At 44.7% G+C, this 27,742-nt stretch overlaps 1 protein-coding gene across 2 annotated transcripts in view; it reads right to left on the reverse strand.

The window, feature by feature from the left end:
* The window catches only part of gnb5b (guanine nucleotide binding protein (G protein), beta 5b), a 77,839-nt gene that overhangs the window by 26,311 nt on the left and 23,786 nt on the right, over positions 1-27,742 (reverse strand). For both annotated transcript variants that reach the window (XM_072278212.1, XM_072278211.1), the window contains 3 exons: positions 24,687-24,728; positions 23,404-23,480; positions 19,956-20,088 (listed from right to left, as the gene is read on the reverse strand). In XM_072278212.1, the coding sequence (XP_072134313.1) occupies positions 19,956-20,088; positions 23,404-23,480; positions 24,687-24,728 (252 nt within the window). The remainder of the gene's footprint in view (positions 1-19,955; positions 20,089-23,403; positions 23,481-24,686; positions 24,729-27,742) is intronic.

The following is a 27,742-nucleotide window of genomic DNA, read 5'->3' on the forward strand; positions in this document are numbered from 1 at the left end:
CACTCACTTACCTTAATCCTAGATTAATTTTATTTTTCATTCTCCCCACATTCTCTTCAGCTCCTTCCCCCATATACTTTACCATTCACCTACAGACGAGAGGAAATTTACAGTGACCAAATAACTTGCCAAGCCTCACGTGTTTGGATGTGGGTGAAACCTGGCTAGTCACAGAGAGAACATGTAAATGGCACCTGGGTTCATATTAAACCGGGGTCTCAGGTGCTGCAAGGTAGCAGCTTCAGTAACTGTGTGGCATTGCCCAAAAATGACAGAAGTTTTCCATTTCTCACAGGCTGAATAAAACCATGAATCGGTGCTAGCTTTTGAAGATGTATATGTGCATTTATATAGCACCCCCCACAACCTAAAATTGTTCCTTTACCACTACTGTTTATGTACAATCACTGTAGTGAGGCAGGAACCACAGCAGCCAATCTATGGACAGCAAACTTCTGGTTCTGCAGCAGAGTTGGACTTGAATCTAAAGCTTGCGGACCAGAAGCAACAGTGTTACACACTGGGCAACTGAGGACTCCTAAACAAGATACTGACACTAGACCCACTAAAGATCAGGACATGATTACTCAGACCCATTTCCTCAAGGTCCTCACAGACGTCCCTCAGCTGGAGCCTGATGAATGTGCTACGTCACATCACATTGGAACACCAAATTCCCCAAATCAACTCGATTTTTTTTTACCCAAAGCAGCACTGAAATAAATCAAGGACTAAATATATCTCAATGACATGCAGTTGACACTGAATGCCTGAGTTGTGCATTTCTGGCTACAAGTTTGGAAAAATTTGCAGAGTGTTCACTGTCCTTTAAGCCAACTTCCAGGAGGGCAAATAAGCTAATGTTGTGGTCTCTCTCTAACATTAAAAGAACATCACTGAAAAATTTGCAGGAAAGTGCAGAGGACTCAGATGAGCCAGATAAGTCTTGCAGAAAAGCTTGTGCAAATTTGATGGGCTGAGTGGTCTACTATTATCCTCATATGTAGCTAGGTTTTTCTTTAATACAGTAGTCTGTTCCAAAATATATGTCCTCTGGAACCTTTCACAATCAGTCATAGATCGATACCACAATAACGTGGCCGATAGTGGGGTGCTATTACAGCTCAGGACATTGGAGTTTGTGGTTCAATCCCAGCATCCTCTGTCCTCCCCACGGAATCTTCGGGTTCCCTCCAGGTGCTCTGGTTTCCTCCAAGACATACCAGTCAGTAGGTTAATTGGTCACTGTAAACTGCCCCGTGATTAGGTTAGGGTTAAATCGGAGGTTGTCGGGGGTTGCTGGGCAGTGAGGTTTGAAAGGCTGGAAGGGCCTTTTCTGCACACTATCTGTAAATAAAATGAAATGAACAATTTCCCTGTTCCCTTCTCCTGAAGTTTACTGCTAGCAGAGTCCCACATGCCCTGAGTGCTGACGGCTATTTCCCCTGTATTATGTCAGCAAGTTCGTTTCTGATTAGTCACGAGAATGGAGACCCATGGGTGAAGGAAAGAGATCACTTATGTAAATGACTACTTCTCAGATGGGAAGATGGTTGGCCAAGAGCTCTTCTGGAGGTGAATGCTTTTCCTTTCACATATTAATGACGTTCAGGATCAAAGTTAAAAATTAGCAGGTAACTTAAACGACTGAGGATAAGACTAACAGTGACAAAGTCAGTGATTCACGTTGACAGAGATAAAATGGCGAGTTGGTTGCAAATGAAATTTAATACGAAGTAGTGTGGAATGTGAAAGGCAAAGCCCAAATGGTGGGGGGCACGGGAGCATGGCAGCTAACATCATGCTTTACAGTGCCAACAATTGGGGTTCAAGGAGTTGGCACGTTCTCCCCATGACTGTGTAGGTTTCCTCCAGGTGTTCCGGTTTCCTCCCACCTTCCAAAGACGTACGGATTAGTAAGAGTTAGTGAGCTGTGAACAGGGTATTTTTTCCGCTGGAAGCATGGTGACACTCGGAAGCATTCCCAGCACAGCTCCGGACTGTAACACACACACACAAAGTGCTGGAGGAAACCAGCAGGCCAGGCAGCAGCTATGGAAGGAGAGTTAACAGTCGCTGTTTCAGGCACTTCTTCAGGACTAGAAAGGAAGGGTCATCCCCCGAAGAAGAGTCAAGCCAAAACAGCGACTGCTTACTCTTTTACATTAATGCTGCCTGGCCAGCTGAGTTCCTCCAGCATTCTGCAAGTGCTACCTTGGATTTCCAGCATCTACAGATCTTCCGGTGTTTGTCATCCTCAGATGAGTCGATCATTGGCACATATGACACATTTCACTGCCTGTTTCCATGTTTTGATGTGCATATGACAAATTAAGCTAATCTTTATCTTTGATTCACTTTATTGGAAAGAATGAGGATAAAGAACATTAAAGAACTGCAGATACTGGAAATCTGAGATATAAAAAAAAGAAAATGTTGGAAAGATTCAGCCAGTCAGGCAGCAGCTTTGGAAAAAGGAACAGTTAGCATTTCAGGTCTGTGATCCTTCATCAAACAGGGCAATGAGTACAGTTCTGAAGGGTGCATGGGAACAGAGGGACCCAAGTGTATTTCTGCTCAAATCTTTGAACGAGGTAGAATACATTGAGAACGCAGATAGTAAAGCATAACAGCTTCAGAAAGAGACAGAGGACAAAAGTATTCAACCTTTGTACTGCACTGGATCACCACTAGAACACTCTCACCGGTTCTGGCTGTCACAGTTTAGGAAGGATGTGAAGACTCTAAGGAAGATGCAGAGTAGATTTTCTATAATGGTTTCAGAGATGAGATACTTCAGCTACAATTTTAGGCTGGGAAGCTGGGGTGTTGCCTTTGAAGCAAAGAAGATTAGACAGAGGTGAACAAGCTCATAACAGCTTTGCAGTTTCCCCTCAGGCTACCTTGAGCTAGTCTGGTGCATACAGGCCAAGAAGATCCTGAACCTTTGCCAGAGTTAGCTGGCTTTCTGGTGGAGGTGCCCTGAGTTTCTGCAGGCAGTAGAAATCCAGAGTAACACACACGCCATGCTGGAGGAACTCAGCAGGTCAGGCAGCGTCTGTGGAAAGGTGTAAAGAGCTGATGTTTCGGGCCGAGACCCTTTATCAGGTCATACAGTTTTGATAGGTTTGACCAGTTTCCATTTGTAGTTGGCTCTATGGAACACAGGCTCCAAATGACAGGCAAAAGCAACACAAGGGATTTAAGGAATCTTTTACACAGAGTGGTGATGATCCGGAAGCTACATGCATTAAAATTTAAACCCAGTCAGGGATTTCAAAACAGAAATGCTCAGGTCCTTATGAAAGCAGTCTACAGGGCTGTGGGGAAGGCCTAGGGAAAGGGGACTGAAGGTGCGATCCACAGTGAAATAGTACCATCTGACTTGGGAATAACCTCTATCTGTGTTGTTCTACTCAAATCTATGATTTCATCATGTGACTCAAAGCTTTTATTGCAGTTTTATATCCACACATTTTAACAGGAATAAAAACAGATAAATATCAAAAAAACATTCCTGTGAAATATTTATTGTTTCCCTTCCCACACATGGTGCCAGACCTGCTAAGAATTTCCAGTATTTTCTGTTTTTACCTCAGATTTCCAGAATCCACTGGACTTCCCTTTCACACTACTGGTGTCATGATTGAAGGAGAAAGCCCTTAACTCCGAGTGGAGTCATCGGGACGCCGTCATGAGGGCGTTTTTTTTTAGCAGGCTTTCTTATTTTTACAAGGCCAAGGTGCTAGCTCAATGCTCAACCCAGCACGGATGGAAAGCATGCAAGGGAGCCGGCTGGATTCAAACGCAGGAGCCTTTGCTCTGAACTCCGGTGCTGATGCCACTACGCCACCAGCCAGCTGGGGTCATGATTGGGATAGGAATATTTTCCTTTAACCTATGGGTGCTGAATCCAATAATGGCACCTCCACCAGAAAGCCCTCTGACTTTGGCAAGATTTCAGGATCTTCAGGAAGAATTGAGATCTTAGAGTCATAGACAAGTACAGCACAGAAATAGGCTCTTTGGTCCATCTAGTCCATGCTGAACCATTTAAACTGCTTATTCCCATCGATCTGCACTGGGACCATAGCCCTCCATACCTCTACCATCCATGTACCTATCCAAACTTCTCTTAAACGTTGAAATCGAGCTTACATGCACCACTTGTGCTGACTGCTCGTTCCACACTCTAACAACCTTCTCAGTGAAGAAGTTTCCCATCAGGTTCCCCTTAAACCTTTCACACTTAACCCATGACCTCTTCTTCATGGCCTGCATGCACCAGGTGAACTTAAGGTAGCCTCAGGGGAAAATGTGCAAGTTCTCTTCATAAATTTTCCAGCCACTCTAAAAAAATATAAACAATTTTTTTTCCTTGCACAGTTGCCTGGGAGACCCAATTGAGGAAAATAGGAAAATTTCTCCCACAACACCTCACTGCTCCACCTTCCCAAAGGACTCATTGAACCCATTCTAGAGGCCGGTCTGAGCCAACCTGGTGGGTTGAATTAATTAAGAGTATGTTCCCTAGTGATTCATACATGATGAAGTGACCCGTTGATTAGAAAGGGCTGGTGAAATCAAAATTGGGCAATACGAGAATAGAAACATTTTGAAGACTGAAAAATAACATAAATTGACAAGCTCAGTGCCGGCAAGATGAAAGCGCACATTAGAAAATTAGCTTGACAATAGGAGTCAATGCTGCTGCCACTCAGTTCGCTGTGGAGTTTGCACGTTCTCCCAGAACCACCATTTCCTTCCATATCCCAAAACTGATCTAGTTGGAAGGCCAATTAGTTACTGTAAACTGCTCCTAATGCGAGTGAGTGGTAGGATTATCAGAGTGTTACACAGCACAGAAACAGGCCCTTCAGACAACTGTTTCCATGCCAACCATCATGTGCATGTGTGTACTGATCCCATTTTCTTACATCTGCCTCACAGCCCTGTATGCCTTGATGATTAAAGTACACACCCAAATACTTGTTAGGTGTTGTGAAGCTCCCTGCTTCCACCAGCCACGTGGGCAGTCCACTTTCCGACCACTCTCTGGGTGAACAGGCTCCCCTCTGATCCTCCTACATCCATTGCTTTCTGGTTTTAGAAACCCCTACTGTTAAGGAAAGTTTCCTCATCCATAACCCTCAGAATTTTTCTTACGTCAGTCAGGTATTCCTAGCAAATTCATCAGGATTCTAGTGCGGGTAAGATATCAATAATGATTTTGTGAAGCCACTGCTTTCCTCCCTTGTTGAAACGGTTGGTTTTGTCTCTCATGCGTTTGGGTCTGCTTGTCCAGAGGTCAGATACTGAAGGTTCGCGAGTCTGGGCCAGAGGCCGGAGCTCAGAAGTCCGACATCTGTGAGTCTCACATCACACGGGTTGGAAGGACTGGGAACCCGGACGTGGCCCGTCCTGGGGTTGGAGACCTGTCTGTGTATAACTGGGTGGGAGAGTGGATAAGAGGCTTGATTTGCTGTTGGTGTCTTGGTCTGTTTTGTTGTTGTTGCTGCTTGCGTTGTTGTGCTGGACCTTGTGGGCATGCTACCTTGCCGCCAGGACGTGTGGAGTCACTTGTGGGCCGCTCCAGCACATCTTTGGTTGTGCTGGCTGTTAACGCAAATGGTTTGTTTCACTGTATGTATCGATGTATGGGTAATAAATCAATCTGAATCATGGTATGTAGAGTTCTGCAGGATCATTCAATTGAATCTGCGTGCTTTCCCAATTCTACATACTTCTGTCAGGTATTCCTCAATCTTCCCACCAGCTTACCAAGAAAAATAACTAGGAACTGCCAATAATGGGGACTGTGTCATACAACGGGGACTTTTTTTGGTCTTGGTCCTTTCGGTTCCTTCTACATTTTATTCTACATTATTACTGTTTTACCTTATTCTAGCTCAATGCATTGTAGAATGATTTGTTCTCTATTGACAGCATGCAAGACAAGCTTTTTAATGTATCTTAGTACATGTGACAATAATAAACCAATTCCAATACCATTAATCTTGTTCTTCTGAAGGTAAAGGTCATGGGTTTGGGAGGTCACCAAAATGACCAATCTTCATAGACATAGAAAACTACAGCACAGTATCTTCACCCCATCTAGACCACGCTGAACTGTTAATCTGCCTGGTCCTATTGAACTGCACCTGGACCATAACCCTTCATACCCTTCCATTCCATGTGCCTACGCACAACCTATCCAGTCTCTCATGATAACTAAAATGCTCCATCTAGGCATCAGCTTGGTTTTCAAGTAACATAAGAAGACCAGGCAGTTGCTCCAGTAGCTTGCGGTCTACCCCATGAGGAACTTGACAGACTTGCTGGTCTGGAGCACAGGGCCCTAAATCTTGTTTCACAGCTTGCAAACTACTTTGCTCCTATTCCATCATGAGAAGATAATAAGGAGATTAATAAAACGGTCGATGTCTTAGAAATACTGCAAAAAGCAAATGCGGATGTGAAATCACTGCTGTCCAGTCTGTCTCACTGCCAACAAGGAGAAACTAAAGGAGGATTCACAGACTGGATTGGTTTTGTCTGTGGAAGAAGAACTGAAAGATCGCAAAATGGAATTTGAGAGGAAGCTTGCCACTCCGCTCATAGTTGAACAGGTGGAACAGACTCTAACTGGTCCTAATCAACTACAATAAAAATACAGACATGACTGCTTTCAATAAGCTAGTTAACAGTATGAAGGCAAGTGCAACCTTGTCTTTGCAATCAAAACCCCCTGAAGTTCTACTGCCCTCTGAAATGCAGCCTCCATCCCCAGATATTCTAGTTGACCTGCTTGGCAGTCAGAATCATCAAAGGCCAGTCCTTAATCAGCAAGGCCATTCGTGTCCATCACCCGTGCTTTCTGAGGTGCCCCCAAATGACAATGCAGAACCCAAGCCAAGATCTATACATACCTTTACCACCAAGAGATAAAATGACTTTGGCATCACCCCCAGAACATAAAACTCCAAAACATAAAAACTAATTCGAAGGAAAACAAGAGACCTGAGAGATGCAAGTTTTAGTTTATTGTTTACTTTAACATATCACGTAGTGGCATGTTAACATACTGTATGCCATTTACATACTTTTACAGATAAAACTGCAATGCATTATATAAATAACAAAGAGTGCTCAATCAAACAACACATCAACAGTGTGCGAGGGTGTAGTGGAGGCTATTGGGAACACTTCTGGCCAGTTTGTAGCTACATCCAAAGCTACCAAGAAATTTTTGCCCATGAATGGTCCAGCAAAATCCACATGAACCCACTGTCAGCACAATACAGGCTATTCCCAGAGATGGAGAGGCACTGCTCTTGGCATCTTCTGGATGTGTTGTCATCCTGAACAGTGCATGGCAAGCTACTCGATCTGCTGATCTATCCCAAGCCACCAGACAAAGCTTTGAGCCATCGCTTTCACTTTAACCATGCCCAGATGACCAGCACATATCTCCTCCAACACTTCAACTCTCAATCCCCACATAAGGCAACCCCCGTCAAGGGCAAGTTCATCGTGGCACTGGTTAAAATTGGGGAACTGGGATTCCTGCTGCAAATTCCAGCCATTTTGGGTGTCCATGTAGACCTGAGACAGAGTGGGGTCTTTTCTGGTTTTCCTTTGGATTTTCTCTGCCCTGTATGCCTTTCGATTTGCATTAGGGAGAATACGTCAGGAGGAATGTTCTCTTTTGTAAATATTTCGGGTATTTCCTTTTCCAAAGGTAAACAAGGCAATCCATCAGCATTTCCATGCTAAGCTGTACACTTGAATTTAATCACGTAATTGTATCCTAGCATCACAACCAAGATCTTTTACCGCTCGCTTAAGCAGTCTGAGGTACCCACCTGCTTCAAGGCAAGCTTCAATTATACCGGTGTCTAAGAAGAACGAGGTAACTTGCTTCAATGACTATCTTCCAGTAGCACTTACATCCACTGTGACGAAGTATAAAACGTATCAACTCCCGCCTGAGAAGTGACTTGGATCTGCTCCAATTTGCCTGCCTTCACAATAAGCCAACAACAGATGCCACTTCATTGCCTCTTCACTCAACCCTGAAACATCTGGACAGTGAAGATGCATACATCAGGATGATCTTTAGCGACTACAGCTCAGCATTCAATACCATTATCTCCTCAAAGCTAATCAATAAACTTCAAGACCTCAATATCCATTGGTGCAATTGGATCTTTGATTTCCTCACTTGCAGACCCCAATTAGTTTAGATTGGCAAAAACATCTCCTCCACAATCTGCATCAGCACAGGTGCACCGCAAGGCTGCACGCTGAGCCACCTGCTCTACTCGCTTTATACTTATGATTGTGAGGCTAAGCACAGCTCTGATGCTATATTTAAGTTTTCTGATGACACCACTGTCGTCGGCCAAATGAAAGGTGGTGATCAATCAGCATAAATGAGGGAGACTGAAAATCTGGCTGACTGGTGTCACAACAATAACCTCTCACTCAATGTCAGCAAGACCAAGGAGTTGATTATTGACTTCAGGAGGAGGAAACCAGAGGTCCATGAGCCAGATCTCATCAGAGCATCGGAGGTGGAGAGGGTCAGCAACATTAAATTCTTCAGGGTTTTCATTTCAGAGGATCCGTCCTGGACCCCAGCATGAAAAACATGCGGCAGCGACTTAGAAGTTTGCAAAGGTTTGGCATAACATCTAAAACCTTGACAAACTTTATAGATGTGTGCTGGAGAGTATATTGACTGACTCCACACAACCTGGTACAGAAACACCAATGCCCTTGGAACAGAAGATTCTACAAGAAATAGTGGATACAGCCCAATGGACTCACTTTCAAGGATTCCATCTCATGTTCTCAATATTTATGGCTTCTTTATTTATGATAATTATTATCCTTTTGCGTTTGAACAGTTTGTTGTTTTTTGCACACTGATTACCTGCCCCTCCTGTAAGAAGCAGCCTTTCACTGATCCTACTGTGTCTTTTAGATTCATTGTGAACACTTGCAAGAAAACAAATCTCAGGGTTGTATATGGTGACGTATAGGTACTTTGATAACAAATTTACTTTGAACATCCCATGCCCACAATGAACAACACAGAACACAACTAGCAACAAAACAACGAGCAAAATAGGTCCTTTTGCTCCATCCGACCCAGCCACTCACAAACATAGACAGTCCTCCCACTCCAGGACAGGCCTCTGGGTCTCCAGCCTCCCCCGAGAAGACTTTCCCCAGGCAACTACTGAACAACAGCCGAAGAGGCTATCGTCATAGCAGGAGTGTACTCCCTCCACGCCCTACTCCCACCAATTCACTGGATGAATTGGTCCAATTGTCTCCTGCATCCGAAAACTAGTGATAGCTTCCTGCCTCTTATCACAGATCGGGCAAGGAAAGCTATGATCTCGGCAGGGAGCTCCCGTAGTAACGAGCATTGTAAAGTGAAGCTGGAGGCCTTTCAGCTGCCAAGGCCTGGGCAATGTCCTTCTGATCTCCTTGTGACCTCATAACGATTGTCAAGGGTCGACCCGAGTTTCTTCAGCAAGCGGTGAAGACGTGTGCTGGTATCAGGTAACCAGCTCATCAGATGGGCACAGGCAACCTCTAACATCATTAGCTGCATGGCTGACAATAGGCAAACATCAGCCACACTGAATGTGCCAGGGTCCACTTCCTAATGGTTAATAGTCTACCCAGAAGCGATTGATTGATGATCTACTGTACACTAAATGGGTTTAATGAACTACTCACAGCTTACATGGGTGGTCATTCTCACTCTTGAAATTCCAAACTTTATGAAGTCATTTTTTTCATTCAATATTCGTCAATTCCAGAGGCGTTAAGTAAAACTAATTATCAACATAATAAACACGGTGTTGGAGGGCACTTTCATTTTTAGACAAGGTTTCACTTAATTATGATTTATGCTCTGTATGCAGTTCTGGGCCGCACCTCAAGCAGGAATGATGCACTTGGAATGTCCCCAGTCATATGACTGGGTTTTGTAGAACTGCAAATTCTTTCCACCCACATCATCTTCTAGAGAGGGAGAGAGGGAGAGAGGGAGAGAGGGGGAGAGGGGGAGAGAGAGAGGGGGGGAAGAGAGAGAGAGAGAGAGAGAGCGAGAGAGAGAGAGAGAGAGAGAGAGAGAGAGAACGAGAACCACTGCTACCATTTCCTGTACACATGTGCCATCTAGTGAGACACTCTTTAACTGGTCAACTTTCCCCTCTCTATCAATGCAACAGTTGCAGTGAAGGATCTCCAGAACCAGCTTCATGCTGAAGACACACTGCTGGCCCAAGTTCTTTTGATATCAACCCTGTTTCCCCTGCCCCCGAGTTCTGAAGAAGGGTTGCAGCCCAAAACGTCAACCAAAAGCATCTCTTTTCCATAGGTGTTGCCTGGCCTGCTGAGTCCCTGCAGCACTTTATGTGTGTTACTTGGACTTCCAGCATTTGCAGATTTTCACACCTCAACCCTGTACTGCTTAGCAAACAGAGGAAACTCAGCTCATCAGCTTGAGCCTGCAGTTCGTGTTCCAAGATCACGGAGATCTCCACTTTACCACACGATGCCCTAGTGGGTTTCCTCTGGGTGCTCCAATTTACTCCCACAGTTCAAAGACCTACCAGTTCGTAGGCTGATTGGTGGTGATTATAAATTGCCCTGCGACCAGGCTCGTGTTAAATAGGTGGGTTGCTGGAAAATGCAGCTCATTGGGCCAGAAGGACCTATTCCAATCAATCAATCAATGGATCAATAAAGATTTTACATTTTAGCCGTAGAGTCTTTGACCTGGAACATTAACCCCACTCCTCTTTCCACAGATGCACCCTGACCTTTCAGTGTTTCTAGCATTCTTATAACGTAAGAGATTCTTATAATGCTGGTTCTGAGTAATACACACAAAATGCTGGAAGAACTCAACAGGTCAGGGAGCATCCAGGGAGGGCCGACATTTCTGGCCAGAACCCTTCTCTCAGCCTGAAACGTCGACTGTTTATTGATCACCATAGTCTGACCCGCTCAGTTCCTTCCTCCACCTTATTTTGTGTGTTTCCAACATTTTCTGTTTTATTTCATAACTTCTGCAGCTGCAGTTTCTTTGATTTTTATTCACTGAATACTTTATATCTGTGCACACATCAAGGGTCGCCTCCATTGAGAAAACTCAGAAATGTATTTTTATCTTCTCTGTAAACAGCCATGAATGAACAGAGCCTCATGTACAGGATTAGAGATTTGCAATAATTATGATTATTTTTGCCAGAATATAGGCATATAATTTTAGAATAGTGCTCAACATTTGAACATTTTGCAGTGAATTATCTGGATAATAACTCACCAAGATTAATTTTCTAAACCCTCAGGACTGATTAAATCAGCCTCTTATTTTCTCCACCACACTGGTTCACAGCAGTTGTCTCCAGATACATCTTACACTTTTAGCTGCTACCATGACAACTGACTTCAGAGCCATCAATGTACAACAGCAAGAACAGAGAAGCCTATGAACATGTCCTGAGGAAGATTGTGCTGTTATCAAATGGACGAGCAAAGGCAAAATGCAGAACAATAATTACATCCTACAGTAAATGGACCTTGTACTAAATATTTTATAGCATAGCTCACTTAAGCAAAAAGGTGGCCAGATGTTCAGTGGGAAACTAAAGCTTAAAGGAATGTAGCTCAGGAGTGATTAAGTCAAAAAGATTTATGAGAAAGGTCATTCTTATGAGCAGAATTCTTCCATGTACAACTCCCCACTGTCTAGTCTATTAACTCTAGTCACAATTCACCTTTTTTTAAATGCTAAACTACCATTTGGGCTCTAGTGACAACACTGTTCTAAACGTTTTGTGCGATAATTGATGGAGAAAATTAGTGCTCATAGTTGTGGCTAAGCTGACAAAAATACTGAAATGCCCATTACAAGGGAGATCGCGTTGCCTAGAAATTCATTTGCTGTTTATTAAAGCTAAACCAGCTGAGAATTCTCATCAGTGATTGTCTGGAACTCATTGATTCAGACCAGTGATATAACACATTTAGTGCCACTGACCAACCATGAATTTCAAGACAATTAGTCAGTGCTGGCGCTAGCTTCCAAATGGAAATGCCTCTTCAAATTGATGCTTCCTTTTTTTAAACTGAATTCTTTAATATTTTACTATTCTGGTATTTATCTAATTGCCTCATAAATATTGCAAGTGGTTTAGCTTCAACAGCAAGTCATCTGACACTATTCTCCTTCATTTCCCTTGCTTTCTTCCTTCATTTTCTTTCTCATTATCTTTGCACTTTTGCTCCCTTCCCCTTTTCTGTGTTTTTCCTTAAGGATCTCCTTTACTTAAATTTCATTCCTCCCCCACTTTTGTCTCTCATTCCCTCTTTCCTCCATTTTGTCCATTTCATTCACTTAAGTCTAACTCCATTCGGTGTGTTGGCGCGTGGCCAAGTGTTGGTTTAGTGATCTGAAGGTCGCTAGTTCAAGCCTCAGCTGAGGCAGCGTGTTGTGTCCTTGAGCAAGGCACTTAACCACACGTTGCTCTGCGACGACACCAGTGCCAAGCTGTATCGGCCCTACTGCCCTTCCCTTGGACAACATCGGTGGTGTGGAGAGGGGAGACTTGCAGCATGGACAACTGCCGGTCTTCCATAAAACCTTGCCCAGGCCTGCGCCCTGGAAACTTTCCAAGGCGCAAATCCATGGTCGCATGAGACTAATGGATGCCTAAATAAATAATTCACTCCCATCTTTTGCACAGACCATGCAATATGGTGCCTGAATTTCAGAGGCAGAGTTCAAAATACTAGCTCTACCATGCAAACATCACTTCCTTCCAGAAATGGGTTGTGTTCAAAGGCACACAAGTCACTGATTTATAAATTCTAAAAGATAGGAATGGTACACAGAAATCACACTACAAATGGGGCTTGTGTCAATTAACTCTAGGACTGTGGGCAGCAATTTTTGTATGCAGAGACAGCTGTAACTTTTAGATCCTACAGTGGTGCTAGAAGGTTTGTGAACCTTGTATAATTATTCTATTTCTGCATAAATGTAACCTAAAATGTGAACAGATCATCATTAAAGCCCTAAAATGAGATAAAGAGAACCCAATTAAATAAATATCACACAAAATTATACTTAATTGCTGTGACCCCCTTGTACTGCAATAACTTCAACCAAATGTTTCCAGTAACTGTTGATCAATCCTGCACATCGACTTGGACAAATTTTAAGCTATTCCCCCTTACAAAACTGCTTCATCTCTGAGATGTTGCTGGGCTGCCTTGCCTGAACAGCTTCTTCAGGTCTTTCCACATTATTTCTACAGGATTTAGGTCAGGACTTTGACTCGGCGATTCCAAAACACAAATTTTCTTCGTTTTGAACAGTTCTGTTGTTGATTTACTCTTGTCTTTCAGATCATTGTCCTGTTGCATTATCCAACATCTATTAAGCTTCGAGTGGTGGACTGCTACCCTGACATTCCCCTGTAAAATGTCTTGATACAATTTTGAATTCATTGCTCCTTCAATGATTACAAGCTGTCCAGGTTGTAAGACAGAAAAGCACCCCCAAACCATGATGCTCCTTCCACCATGCTTCACAGTTGGATGAAGTTTTGCTGTTGGTGTGCAGTGCCCTTTTTTTCTCTGAAGATAGCAACGTGCATTTCTGCCAAAAAGTTCAACTTTTGTCTCATCTTTCCATAGAACACTGTCCCAGATGGTGGTCTTTTGCAAACTTGAGATGTGCAGCAATGTTTTTTTTGGAGAGCAGTGGTTTCCGCCATGGTGTCCTTCCACGACCACCATTCTCACTGTGTTTTTCTTATAGTGGACACATGAACAGAGACTTTAGCAAGTTATGAAGATCTCTGCAGCCTTTTGCTGTTACACTTGGATTCTTTTTCACCTCCTTCAGCATTGCACGTTGTGCTCTTGGTGTGATCTTTGCAGGACGCCCTCTCCTAGGGAGAGTAGCAACAGTACTCCATTTGTAGACAATTTCTCTTATTGTGGACTGATGAACACTCAGGTCTTTAGAAACGCTAAAGTAGCCTTTTCCAGCTTCATGCATCTCTACAATTCTTCTTCTAAGGTCCTCCGAAAGTCGTTTTGATCGAGGCATGGTGCACATAAACAGATCTTTCTTGAGAAGAGCAGACTCTGTCAGTAACTTGGCATTATAAGCCTTTTTTATAGAGCAGGGCACCTTTACCCACACTTCCAATCTCATCTCATTGTTTGGAACACCTGACTCCAAATTGCTTTTGTAGAAGGCATTACTTCAGAGGTTCACATACTTTTTCCAACCAATACATGTAATATTGGATAATTTTTCTCAATAAATAAATGAACAAGTATAATGTTTTTGTGTTATTAATTTAATTGGGTTCTCTTTACTAAGGTTTAGGACTTAAGTGTTCGGATCATATTTTAGATCATGTTTATGCAGAAACCGAGAAAATTCTACAGGGTTCACAAACTTTCTAGCACCACTGTTACACAAGAAATACAAACTCTGAAGTTGTATCATGGTTTTATCTGTGTGTGTAATGCACTTGCGCACAACAGGTGCACAACATTGATGTCAAAAGCCACGTGATGTATGTTTGAAACTTCTATGCAGGACATCTGCCATGCCAGGAGTTCTCAAAGTGCTTGTTGTCACGGGCAACCACTACCAACTAGCTTATCTAGGTTATTTTCACCTTTCATTGAGAATGATGGGAGAATGGTCCCAAACAGTTGGGCATCATGCAGATGGACACAAAGTGGAATCATCAGAAAGGTTAGGATCTTTCTCTAACATTACCAGAAGACCTCACCTCCAAAGTTCAAGGCAAATAGTCCCCTGGAAATGTCTCCTTCAGTCCTGAACATACCAGAGGCTGCTCAAGAAAGGATTAGCCCTTGAGCTCTTGCCCAAGGACATTTCCTTCCATCTGCTTTTTCTGTGAGAACACAACAGTTCATTTTGCTGGTGTCAGTGCCAAGAAAGCAGCAGCAATAGCATATCACATGTCTTTCTACATCAATGCTAAATTTTCTTCGTGTGCGAACATGTTATTCATATGGCAAACCACAAATGAACTTCAAAATCAATCAACGGCACCCAGTAAACACTCTGCTTGATGGAATTTGATAGCCATTATATTTGTTACACATAAATGCATAAGTACAGGTTTGTTTTGCAAAAACTGCAAATGTCTATGAAACCTGTCAATTACCCCTCACTCTTCAGAGAAGGAAAGAGGTGAGTTCTCCTCATCAAACATCACCTTCTAAAACAGTTAAAGACACATGAACAGAAAATGTTTGTTAATTATTTAATTGCCCTTCTCCATCCTGAGCTGCTTCTCCTGATCAGAGGCACACCAGTAAAATCCGGTAAGAATAATTTAGATCAGACACCGCCACTGACGATAGGAGTCACACAAAAGGAAAAATGCTACAAAATCTTTAATTCACAGAGCACCATTCATGGCTTCTGGACATCCCCTGACAATGAAAGACATTTTGGAATGTGATTGATGTGCTGAGGGAAATGTAATGGATTTTGACCAGGAAGTTTCCACAAACATGGTAACGCCCAGATAACCTATAATTTTTGGTGATGTAAGTATTGGCCAGTCTGTTGTAAATCACCTCCAGTCCACAGGACCAATGAGGCACCCAAGCAATGATCCCTCTAAATATCTTTACAGCTGAGCAGATCAACCATTGCTCTAAGCAGGAAAGTTTTACATGGCCTGAAAACTGTGCGGCATATTAATAAAACATTATATAAAGTTCCAACTGCTTGGCAACAACTGCTACGTGCGCCGGAACATTTCCGTTACAGCGCGGCTGTGCACCTGCACAGCTTAGAGGGAACAGCGAGTCAATTCAGATACGTCAGCTTTAAGAGGTCAGTCTCGACGCTGTCACAGTGATACTTGCTAGGGGTGGTTTCCCAAAGTGTGCTCTGGCAATTAGCATGTGAATGGACACTGGTGAGCTGTGGAAACTGTTGGTGGCCTAGCCCAGATGGCAAAGTACGCTTTTACACCTAAAACCAGCATTCCATGGTCATTCCTGCACTAACACGTGACCTGGTCTAATTGCTTAAAGGGAAAGGAGCAGAAGAACTTGAGCAAAAATGTTTATTGAATTCACTTCAACAGATGAGTGGAAGAGAGTCCTACATTCTGGAAGGTGGAACAAGCAAGTTAAACCTGGCATCATGAATATCGATTTCTCCAACTTCTGGTAGTTTCTTCCCTCCCCACTTCTCTCCTTTTCCATTCCCATTTTGGTTTCCCTCTTACCTTGTCTCTTCTTCTCACCTCCCTCTAGAGCCCCTCACCCTTCTCTCAAGCCCCTCCTCCTTCCCTTTTTCCCATGGTCCGTTCTCCTCTCCTACCAGATTCCTTCTTCTTCAGGCCTTTACCTTTTCCACCACTCACCTCCCGGCTTCTCACTTCATACTTCATCTACGCTCACCCAACCTGCTACTGTCTCCTTCACCTGGCCTGACCGATCACCTTCTCCTTCCTCAAACTTCTTATTTTGCCTTCCCCTCCCTTCCTCTCAGGCTGAAGTATCGACTCTACTGCTCTCCTTAGATATTGCCCGACTTGCTGAGTTTCCCTGGATTTCCAGCACTGCATAATCTCGTGTTTATAAAATATCAAACTTCTATCTCCTGCCAAGAATCTTTCAAAAGGGATTATAATAGCTCACCTTACAAATCCTACCATGTAGTGCAGTATTCTTGTTTGCAATGTCAGGAAAGTTATCAAAAACCTAATTGGTACAATGGTAGAGACACAGAGTACCAAAGGCACCCATCCAGACTTTTGTTCCTGGTTCTCCGTGTATCCAACACTGCACTGCAAACAGCTTCTGGGATCGCACATCAATATCAAACTACGTGCAACACACCCTCTGGTGTCACTTGCAAAAAAAAATTGTCCTGTGTAAACAAAAGGCAGAGTTTTAAACGCTGAAGCAAGCCCGGGTGGTTCAAAAGGGCCTGACATTCCCCGGTGCAATGGCAGCAAGTCTGTGGCATCCATTGTTTAAAATAAGTTCTTATTTAAGGTTTGTTTTAAGTGTTTGATTCCACCCATCAGCCTAGTTTGTCTTTGGTCCACCTTTCCAACCCATCTTTATCCATCCCTTCCACTCAGTCATCATTCCAAACAACCATACCCCAATCCTGGTCCAGTCTGCTCAGGATTAGCCTTGTCTCCACTGAATCGCAGTCCAACCCTCTCCCTGCCCCAATCCCACAATCTCACCCCTCCACCTCACCAATATCCACAAGCCAGCCAAAGTCCTCTCCTTCTTCCGCAAGGGCAGGAGTGAACTAACATATCATTTGGCTTTCACAAGGCGCACAAAGATCGCCACATCGCACTTCACAGCGCTGGCAGAGTTTACTGCTCGGAGGGCCTCACATAAACCTGCCACATGGCCTGTCACACCACTAAAAGCCACCTCTCCTGGGAACCATTTCTGAATTAAACTAAAGGGGTTAAGTGGGATCCGGGATCAGCCATGATGGAATGGTGGTACAGACTCGATGGGCCGAATTAGCCTAATTCTGCTCCTTTGTGTTATGATCTTATGGCTTAAGGGGGATTGAAGTGAGTCGGGTAAATATATTTGAAATATAATCTCCGGAGTGCATAATTATGATTGGGATGGAGAATGGCAGCATAATGAATCTTTTGAATACCTTCTTTTTCTGCAAAACGTTAAGCCAGGTGGTGTGTACCCTGAGGTAGAGAGGAAACTCAGGCTCTGCTGGCTACATTGAAAACATTGAAAGCAAAAACACTGGGCACCTGGGCTTTCTGCAACGCATTCTGAAACACAGTGAAGTTTCTCAATGAAACACAGGCTCGGTAAACCAAAAACAAAAATCCTCAGGGCTGTTCAGCCACAGCAGGTTTCAATGGCAAAAAAAACTGCCCAAGACACTCGGCTAAGATCAGTTAAAGACAGGACCAGCAAATGATAAGAGTATTGAACTGAATTTTTGAAAGGCTTTTATCTTGGGTATGAAGAAGGACGTAGCAGTGCAGTGAATAGAGCTACTGCCTAGCTCAGTGACGCAGGTTCCGTGCTAACTTTGGATTCTATCTGTAAGGATTTTGCAGTGTCCATGCTTCCCCCCTTCCCCCCTCCCTCTCCCCCCCCCCACCATGCTCCAGTTTTCTTTCACATCCCAAAGTCGTTGCGGTTGGCAGCTTAATCAGTTGCTGCAAATTCTCCCTAGTGTGCAGCGGTGGGAGCTGATAGGAAGGTGCAGAGAATAAAATGGAAACTCGTGCACAATTAGAGCAAATGGCTGCTTGCTAGCCAGCACGGGTTCAGTGGACTGAAGGACCTATCTCCACGCTGTATATTCCCGGCGCTGTCTGCACGTTCTCCCCGTGACCACGTGGGTTTCTTCCCACACTTCAAAGATGCACCAGTTGGCAGGCTAATTGGTCATTGTGAACTGTCCTGTGATTAAGCTAAGGTTAAAGCGGGGGTCGCTGGGCGTCGCAGTTCAAAGGGCCGGAAGGGCCTACTCCACGCTGCGTCTGAATGAATGAACGTACGGCTCCATAGCCTCGCACGTCTCTGTGAAAAGCAGGGTGTATTCAGAGAGCAGTAGCTTCAAAACAGGAGGGGCCAAGCCCAGGCTGAGCACGACTGTCCTGCAGTTTGCATTGAACTCTTCCATTTCCAAGCCCTGTTAGTGACTGGGATAGCAAAGCCAATCCTACTAAACGTACAGTCACGACAGCAGCAAACTCGGGAAGCAGTAGGAGTAGGTGGCACAGAGGTGGGTCAGAAAATACATTAAGGAGCGGCTGCACCAAGTCCCGCACGATACTCGAATATTTTTTGAAATACCAAAATAAACTTTATCCACAATCACGAAAATTATTCACAACAGTAAACCATGCAATACCTTTTAAGTCATGTTCTATTTCATCTCTCAAGCCTACAGCACTGTTGCCACTCATGTCCACCCCACCCCACCCCCGGGGGGATCGACTACCACAATAACTGAGGGGCTTCCTCACCCAACCCAGCCCCTCTCTGCCCAGTAGTGGAAGAAGCCTATACTGTGGTCCATCCCCACAGAGCCCTTGCAGTGGCTGCACCAAGTTTCCGCGCGTCCCTCTGGACGTGCTCCAGCAGCTCGGAAAGTGCCTCCCGGCAGCATTCCTCCACGGACATCTCAATGTTCTGGCAGCCCACAGGGCACCTTTCACCGAGCTGACGATCTTCCAGCCGCGCTTGATGTCCATCTCTGCGCGTGCCCCAGGGAAGGCCATGGATCAGATAGCCCTCTGTTATGAGGCTGCTCGGGATGAACTGTGACACAGGCCCTTGCATCTTTCCCACGGATGGATCAAACCTTGGGTACGACTTCCGAACAAACCAGGAAAGTATGGCTTGATTTATATGAGGGAACGCTTTTAAAACAACAAAGAACCTCTGTATCCAGAGTCTCAATGGGTGGAAAGGATCCCCCAGAGGCAGAAATATCCAAATATTTGGATGTTCTGAAGGGGCTGGATTGGGCATTAGGAAAAATAGAATGGTGGAATTCTGATTCTCAGTGGACCCAAGTCCCTTTCTTTGACCTTGACTTTTATTTCCCGATGCCTTTTCCCCCAGCTCTGGAACTGGAAGCGCTGTAAGCTTGACTGGATAAAGATCCCCAAGCTCTACAATTAGCAAGAACAGAAAGTGCTCGGACTACTCAGCAGGTCAGTCGGCATCTGAGGAGAGGAGCGAGTCGGTGGCCCTCAGATTTGGTCAACGTGAAACCTCAACTTCCTGACTTGCTGAGTTTCCCTTGCATTTTCTGCTTCAGTTTTCAAATTCCCAACTTTGCAGTTTGCCTTAAGGAAACATTATTCTGATTTAAAGCGGAGTCTTACCTGCATGTCAGAATTAGTGAAGCTGCAAGCAGATAGATAGTTCGTGTGCATCGCAACCGATTTCTTTTTGGCCGCCATGGACTCATTTTTATCAAAGGTCAGTGGATACACAGAGCACTTGTTGTCCAAACCGCTGGAAATGTTAAAGAGAATTCCAGGATGCAACTCTTTAAAATTTTCTAGAAACATGGAAATGACAGCATCGAGGACACTCAGCCCATCAGAACAATGCAGTGCTAGCTCTTCAATTGGATCTCTCTCTTCTCATCCCATCCTCCCGCCCCTCTAAAGCAAGCAGGAAGGAAACTTTGCCGCCACTGCAGATGACTGACTCCAATGTGCATTAACTTACACAGGAGAGAGCCAGAACTGTCCAATTAGGTTTACTTTCCTATGAATGATCTTCAGGGTGCCTGCCTCATAAATTCTGCAGGCACACACTTGGGACCACCCAAATGAGGTCAGGCTGTTCCGCAAGGGAAATGAATGTGAAAGGCCGGATGTGTTAAACGTAGAAAAAGAGACAGCATATTAAGGACCTTGCATATTAAATACAGGTCAACTCCCGAGCCTGGAACATTAGCGCTTATTTCCACTCCAGAATTTGCATATACCAGCACTACAATTTTCTAGTGAGCTGCATGTTAACGATATGCTGAATGCACACAATGCACCCAAAGAAGGGGAATCAATAACTACTGAAAAGGGGTTTAAAAGGAACCTGAGGAGTAGATTATTCTCACAGAGTGAAGTGTATAAATGGAATGAGCAGCTAGGGGGATGTGGTTGAGGCAGGTACAATAATAATATTTAGAGTCATAGAGCACTACAGCAGAGAAACAGGCCCATCAGCCCATCCAGTTGATGCTAGCCCAATCTTCAGCTTGTCCCATCTACCTGCACCCAGATCATTGCCCATCATACCTCTCCCAGGCATGTACCTATCAAATTTCTTTTAAATGAACCTGCATCCACCATTTCTGCTGGCATATTCTACAATTACACTACCCCCTGAGTGAAGAAGTTGCCCCTCAAGTTCCCCTGAGGTTTTTTCACCTTTCACACAAAACCTATGAGCGCTAGTTCTAGCCTCAACCAACCTGAAGTGAAAAGACCTGCATGCATTCACCCTATCTATACCTTCCATATTTTGTATACATCTATAAGAGTTCCGTCCATTCTTCTGCACTCTAGGTAAAAGTGTGCTAACCTATTCACCCTTACACTATAACTCAGATCAGCAAGTCCTGGCAACATCATTGTTCTCATTCTCCTTTCTGCCATGGTCCACTGTCCTCTCCAATCAGATTCCTTCTTCTTCAGTTCTTTACCTATCACTTCCCAGCTTCTTACTTCATTCCCACTTGCCCATCTTCCCTTTCACCTCACTTCACCTATCACCTACCAGATTATAGTCCTTTCCCTCTCTTACCTTCCTATTCTGACGTCTGCACCCTTTCTTCTCAGTCCTGATGAAAGGTTGTAGCCTGAAATGTTGACTCTTTATTCCCCAATATAGATGCTCCCTGGCTCACTGTGTTCCTCCAGCACTTTTCTGTGCATTGCTCAATATCCTGCTGCTGCCCGTAAGGAGTTTGCCCGTAAGGGTCACGGTTCTTCCCGTGACTGAGTGGGTTTTCTCCAAGTGCTCTGGTTTCCTCCCACAGTCCAAAGATGTACCGGTTGGAAGGTTAATTGATCATTGTGAATTATCCTGTGATTAGTCTAGGGTTCAATCAAGGCTTGCAGGACAGCGTGGCTCCAAGAGCCAGAAAACCCTGTTCCACACTGTATCACAATAAATCCTTGCAAATTTTCTCTACACTCTTTCAAGCTTATTGATATATTCAACTGCAAAAGTTACTTGGAGTGATGCGTGAATGGAACAAATGTATTTATTTATCCACATACCAGTCCAAGTACCTTTTGCAGTTGTAAGTCTCCTACCTACAGGAAAGATATCAATAAGTTTGAAAGAGTGTAGAAAAATTTTTACAAGGGTGTTAAGCGACAAACAAAAAACTGCTGGAGGAACTCGGCAAGTCAGCGTGCATCAATGATAAACAGCTGACCTCGGGCCAAGGCCCTTCACTTAGAACTTAAATTTAGAGGGAAATGGGCCTAATGATAAACAGCTTGGATAGGAATCCTGGTTGGCATGGATGAGTCAGGCCCATGTGGCCTTACTGTACTGCTCGATGACAAGTGGATCTCTCGGTACTGGGTGAAGATGTAAATACGACAACCTGCAGGCCGGTTACCTTGACACCCAGTACAGGGAAGCAAGCTAAAGGTAATGTCTGGCTGGGAGGACCAGAGGGTAACATAACATGGAAAGAAGATTGGGTGACTAGATCAGGGTGGTATATTTGAAAACTGGTCCCAGTGGTACTTTACATTTTGATCAAAATTGCCTCTACTTTATTCTGTGTTAGCTACACACACATTTGCTTGCACCTTTTGGCATCACAGGCTTTTAAAAGGAACAAGGGAGTAAGTATAAGCACAGGAAATTCTGCAGATGCTGGAAATACAGAGGAACAAATACACTAACAGGATTATGGGTCACCCTTATACTCTTCTGAAAGTGACAAAAAGAGAATGAACTTCAATTGAGGAACATGCACAAAATGCTAGAGGAACACGGCAAGCCATGCAGCACCAATGGAGGGGAGAAAACAGTCATCAATTCAGCTGAGACCCTTCATCGATACACGAAAGGAAGGGGGAAGAAGTCAGAATAAGGTGGAGTGGGGAGGGGAGAGGAAGGAGTACAAGCTGGCAGGTGATAGGTGAAACCCGATGAGAGGGAAGGAGGGTGGGTGGATGGGGCAGGGGAATGAAGTTAGAAGTTGAGAGGGAGAAGGTGGAAGAAGTAAGGGGTTGAGGAAGAAAGAATCTGATTGGAAAGGAGAGTGGACCATCAGAGAAAGAAAAGGAGGAGGGGCAAAAGAGAAAAGTGACGGGCAAGTGAGGAGAAGAGGAGGGGAGCCATAACAGGGAATGGGAAAAGAGAGAAGGAGGAGGGTGGAGAAATTATTGGAGGTTAGAGAAATCCATGTTCATGCCATCAGGTTGGAGGCTACCCAGACAGAATATGAGGTGTTGCCCCTTCAACCTAACTGTGGCCTTGTTGTGGCAGTAGAGGCACATCCATAGGTTTTCACAGCATTTTCCTAACTGTCTGGCTATAGATGTAGTGCTGGAGAACTGGAAGTCTGCTCCTGTGGTGCGGTTGTTGAAAGAAAAAAGTATGGTGGGAGCACCGAGCAGGGTGGGGAAAGGATGGGGAAAGGAGGGAAATCCTTAAGCTTGAGTTTCTGAACTCCTGCCGGGCTTTTACCAGAAATTATTTCCCAAGAACAGGATGTGGACTTTCTGCTCATTGTGAAAGGCAAACAGAAATTAAGTGTAACAGATAAAGATGACCCAATGTAACTGTACTCACCCACATGCAATAGCACAACCAGATGGAGCATAAGCACACGCCATCACCCAGGTACAAGGCATGGTCACTGCGTGTTCCTGCAAATGCACACAGACTCATCAACCAATACAATCCAGTTGGTGACAATGAAGCAGTCCAGGAACAATCTTGGAGTGGATTGAACCCAGGAAGTCTACATAATATGGCTTGGAATTCTGATTAATTTTAACAGACCTTAAACTAAGATATAGACACAGAGGTTTCCTGAGCACCCTGAAACAGAAATTTCCCAAGCCGCCTGGTACGTACTACACTGATTCAGTTCAACAGCAGGAAGTGTACTTCTGCAACTTTGGCCCCTGCTTCCCCCTCGAACAGGACGCTGAGAACTAATATGGTAGTGACTGTGTGTACTGAGTCCAGACACACCTCTGACCAAATAACCCCCATCAACAGTGGCTGATCTGATAAATGCCATCTTCTCAAATGCACTTACGGACACTATTCCATAAAAGCCAATTGCAGGGACAGATTGTTACTTGCGTAAAGTTGATTGATTCTTTTAAAAGACATGACCAATAAAACTTCATGTGTGTATGGAATGAAGTGTGCATGGTGTCTGTGTGTGAGAGAGAGAGAGAGTGAGAGAGTGAGTGAGTGAGAGAGAGGGTGAGTGACAGAGGGTGAGAGAGTGAGTGAGAGTGAGTGACAGAGAGTGAGAGAGCGACAAAGAGAGTGTGAGTGAGAGAGTAACAGACTCAGAGAAGTAGAGTGGGAGAGGAGTCGGGGAAGAGGGAGGGGGAAGAGGGGAAGGGGAGAGGGGAGGGGGAAGGGAGGGGGAGGAGGGAAGAGGGGTGAGAGGAAGGAGGTAGAGGGAGGGTACATGAGGGCGAGAAGAGGAGGAAGGGAATGGCAGGGAAGGGTAGGGAGGGTAGAGAGGGGAGGGGAGGGGGAGGAGAGGGTGAGGGGGAAGAGGGTGAGGGGAAAGGAGGTAGAGAGAGGGAACATGAGGGCAGGAAGGGGAGGGAGGGAATGGGAAGAGAGAGAAATGGAAGGAGAGGAGAGAGAAGGAGAGAAAGATAAAGAGAGAGACAGAGGGAGGGTATGTGATGCATGTGTGGAGAAATGTATTCCTCTTCCTCGATGGCCCAGCGTGACCCGGCTATGAATCTAATGACAATCACCTAATGGAACCGGGGATCTCCTCTCTCCATGGCTCGACCAAAGGATCATTTTCAAACACTGTCAATCCTCAGGCGAAACACACTAACAATGTTGATATTTTAATGTTATACGCCACTTACCTTGTTGGTGGTGAAAGCATCCCACACAATAACTTTTCCATCCTAAAAACAGAAGAAAGATCAGTCAGCACATATTCGTGGGTCTGGTTTTAACAAGATAACACAAATTCTTTCAGTAGTCATCGGTATCACCTGGTGTTTAGACTCTTCTTTCCCTTGTATAATTAAGGACAAACGTACAAAAAACCCTTGTCCCAAATACAGAGGAATCTATTCCACAAAGTGACACCAATGAAACAGAGAGTGGCAGTTTTCAGCAGAATGCTGAATACCCTTCAGAGTTGCCCACATATCCTCCCACAGGCTGCTAAACTGAAAGGGGACAGAGCTTCCCTTTTCATCAGTGGGAAGGATCTTGGAGATTATTTCAAGGAACACTCCCCTCATTGTTTTAAAGGTGCATAGCTGACGCTGCAAGAATTCTTATCACGCTGGAATTGCCTCAACAGTGACCTATTTCTGTTGCAGCATACCCTTCGCAGTGTGCAGATTTAACTGACAGAATAAATCCACACAGGATCATGTCCAGAATCCTGGGAATGGGGACTGTAACCAAAGTTTTGGAGTAAACACTGTTGGCACACAATGATTCTGTGAGTTACTAGAACGTCAGCAATTCGTTGCCACAGAAGCATCAGAATCAGGTTTTGCTACGACTGACGTAGGTTGTGAAATTTGGTATTTTGCGGCATTTTTGAAATGTATAAAAATGTAATATAAAGTACAATAAGAAATACATTAAAAATTAAATAAATAGTGCAAAAAGTTAACAAAAATAGTGCGGTAATGTGTATTGCGGGCTCCGTTCAGGGACTTGACTGTGGAGGGGAAGAACTGTTCCTGGAACTTTGTGCATTTTCAGGCTCCCATCCCTCCTCTCTGATGGTAGCATTGAGAAGGTGGAGGCCCTCAATAATAGATGCTGCGATGTAAAGGCATCACCTTTTGAAAATATCCTCACTGGTGGGCAAGCTAGTGCCCAGGATGGAACTGGCTGAGATTACCCCCCCCCACCGCAGTTTTTTTGACCCTGTTCAGTGTCCCCTCCACACCACACGGTGACACAACCAGTTAGGATACTCTCCATAGTACATTTGTGAAACTAACATTGTTTCCCACTGCAATACATTTTGCTGAAAAGAAGAAATTTCCCGCATAGATATAAATCTATGAACACAACCGTTTGACTTAAAAATACACTGATATAGCATATTTGTGCGTCTGCATCCCCATGTGGACCCGTGTACTCAGGGGTGACCATGGTCTATGCTTCTGGGACACAAGCAACCTACAGTGCCTCAAAGTACCAGAGAGGTGCCACCAACACTGTCTCAACAAAGCCCTCCAAACTCCTCTGCATCACATCCTCAGCTATGTAGCTCTAATTACACTCCGCAGGAGAGGTGACATCATTTCACTTGCCCGTCTCTATTCAGAGCTCCTTCACAGTAAGAGGTTGCCAGCTGGTTAAAGGAAACGATTCAAGCAGGTTCTCAAACCCTCCTTAGAAAAACTGCAACATCCCACCAACATGAGGGGATCCCCATCTCAGGACGGCGCCGTGGGGAGACAGGATGTCCAAGGTGGCGCCAAGGATCTCCTAACCTTTGTCGGAAGTGCACAGAAGCCCCGTACATGTCCCATCAGCTATTTCTTGTCCCGCCTGTGGCAGAGTTTGTAACTCCCACACTTGTCTCATCAGTCACCTCAGAACTCAATGAGCTGCAATTGCCCTAGAGCAGGGAGCCTCAACCTTTAATATGCCATGGACCAATTCCATTAAGCAAGGGGTCCTTGGACCCCCCCAGTTGGGAACCCCTGCCCTAGTGGCTGGCATAGTACACAGATGGAAGATTTTGAGACCACTGTCAAATTAAGAGACCTGAGGAACATATGCAAATCATGTTTGCCTTTCGTCTATCAGCTACGCTGAATCATCTAATTACCAGAGTCACAGAATAGAACCGGGCTCATTAGCCCAATTTATCCACGTCAACCAAGATGCCCGTATAATCTCTTCGCATTTACTCCTATTCCCTCTAAAGTTTAATCTTTCTCATCCATGTACCAGTCCAAGTTCCTTTTTACATGTTGTTAATGTACCTGTGTCAACCACTCCTTCTAGCAGCTCATTCCATATGCATACCACCCTTTGGGCGCAACAATTACGCTTGCTCGTGAGTCTTCTCCTCTCACCTTTAAACCAGTTCTCGCTTCCCCGACACTGGCAAAAACATTCATATCCAGCATTTTCTCAGTCCCAGTTTGCAATGCTGGTAGTAGTTTGCCTTTTAGGCTTCTACAAGTACCTACTTTATCCTCCCTGGTTACTGGCATAAACCCCTGGAGCTCCCGTTACTGCTTCTGGAATATATTGTCTACAGCGTCTCATGAGAAGGTTCACATCTCAAGGCAAGCAGAGACTGGCAAGAGGTGAATCCATATGCCAATGGTGCCCATGTTCCAAGAATGGGAAAAAAATGTTCCAGGGTAACTCTGTAGTAGAAGGATCTTGGTCATTAGTGGTAAAAGTCAAGCACCCAGGAGTTTAACATTGTTACTTTTAATTAACAGAGCTGTACAAGTCTGCAATATGACACGCAAGCACACCCTCACTGGGACTACGCCTCGATCTGTGCACAAACATTCAGGCTGCCTCCCTATCCTGCTATGCTTCCAGCCCTGACACAATCCAGCCAAGACCCTGCAGACAGAGACAGAGCGGTGTAAATCTGTATCACACCGTCCACACCCTCCGTCGCACCAGCTGCTCTCCCCCCCCCATTCTACTCTCAAACGTTTCCAGTGAATCATCACCTGACATTGACAGAGCAGCAGCCAAGAGCTTATACCAGTGAATGCACGTCCGCCGGTCAGCATGCGGCAGGTTAATGAATGTGCTGTTCCCCACAGCACAGTAGCATAGCGGTTAACGTCATGCCACTACAGCGCTAGCAACCCCGGTTCAATTCCCGCTGCTGCCTATAAGGAGTTTGTACGTCCTCCACTCGACCGCTTGGGTTTCCTCCAAGAGCTCCCAGTTTCTTCTCACATTC

The sequence above is a fragment of the Mobula birostris genome, chromosome 14, assembly GCF_030028105.1.
Source record: "Mobula birostris isolate sMobBir1 chromosome 14, sMobBir1.hap1, whole genome shotgun sequence".
Taxonomy (NCBI): Eukaryota; Metazoa; Chordata; class Chondrichthyes; order Myliobatiformes; family Myliobatidae; genus Mobula; species Mobula birostris.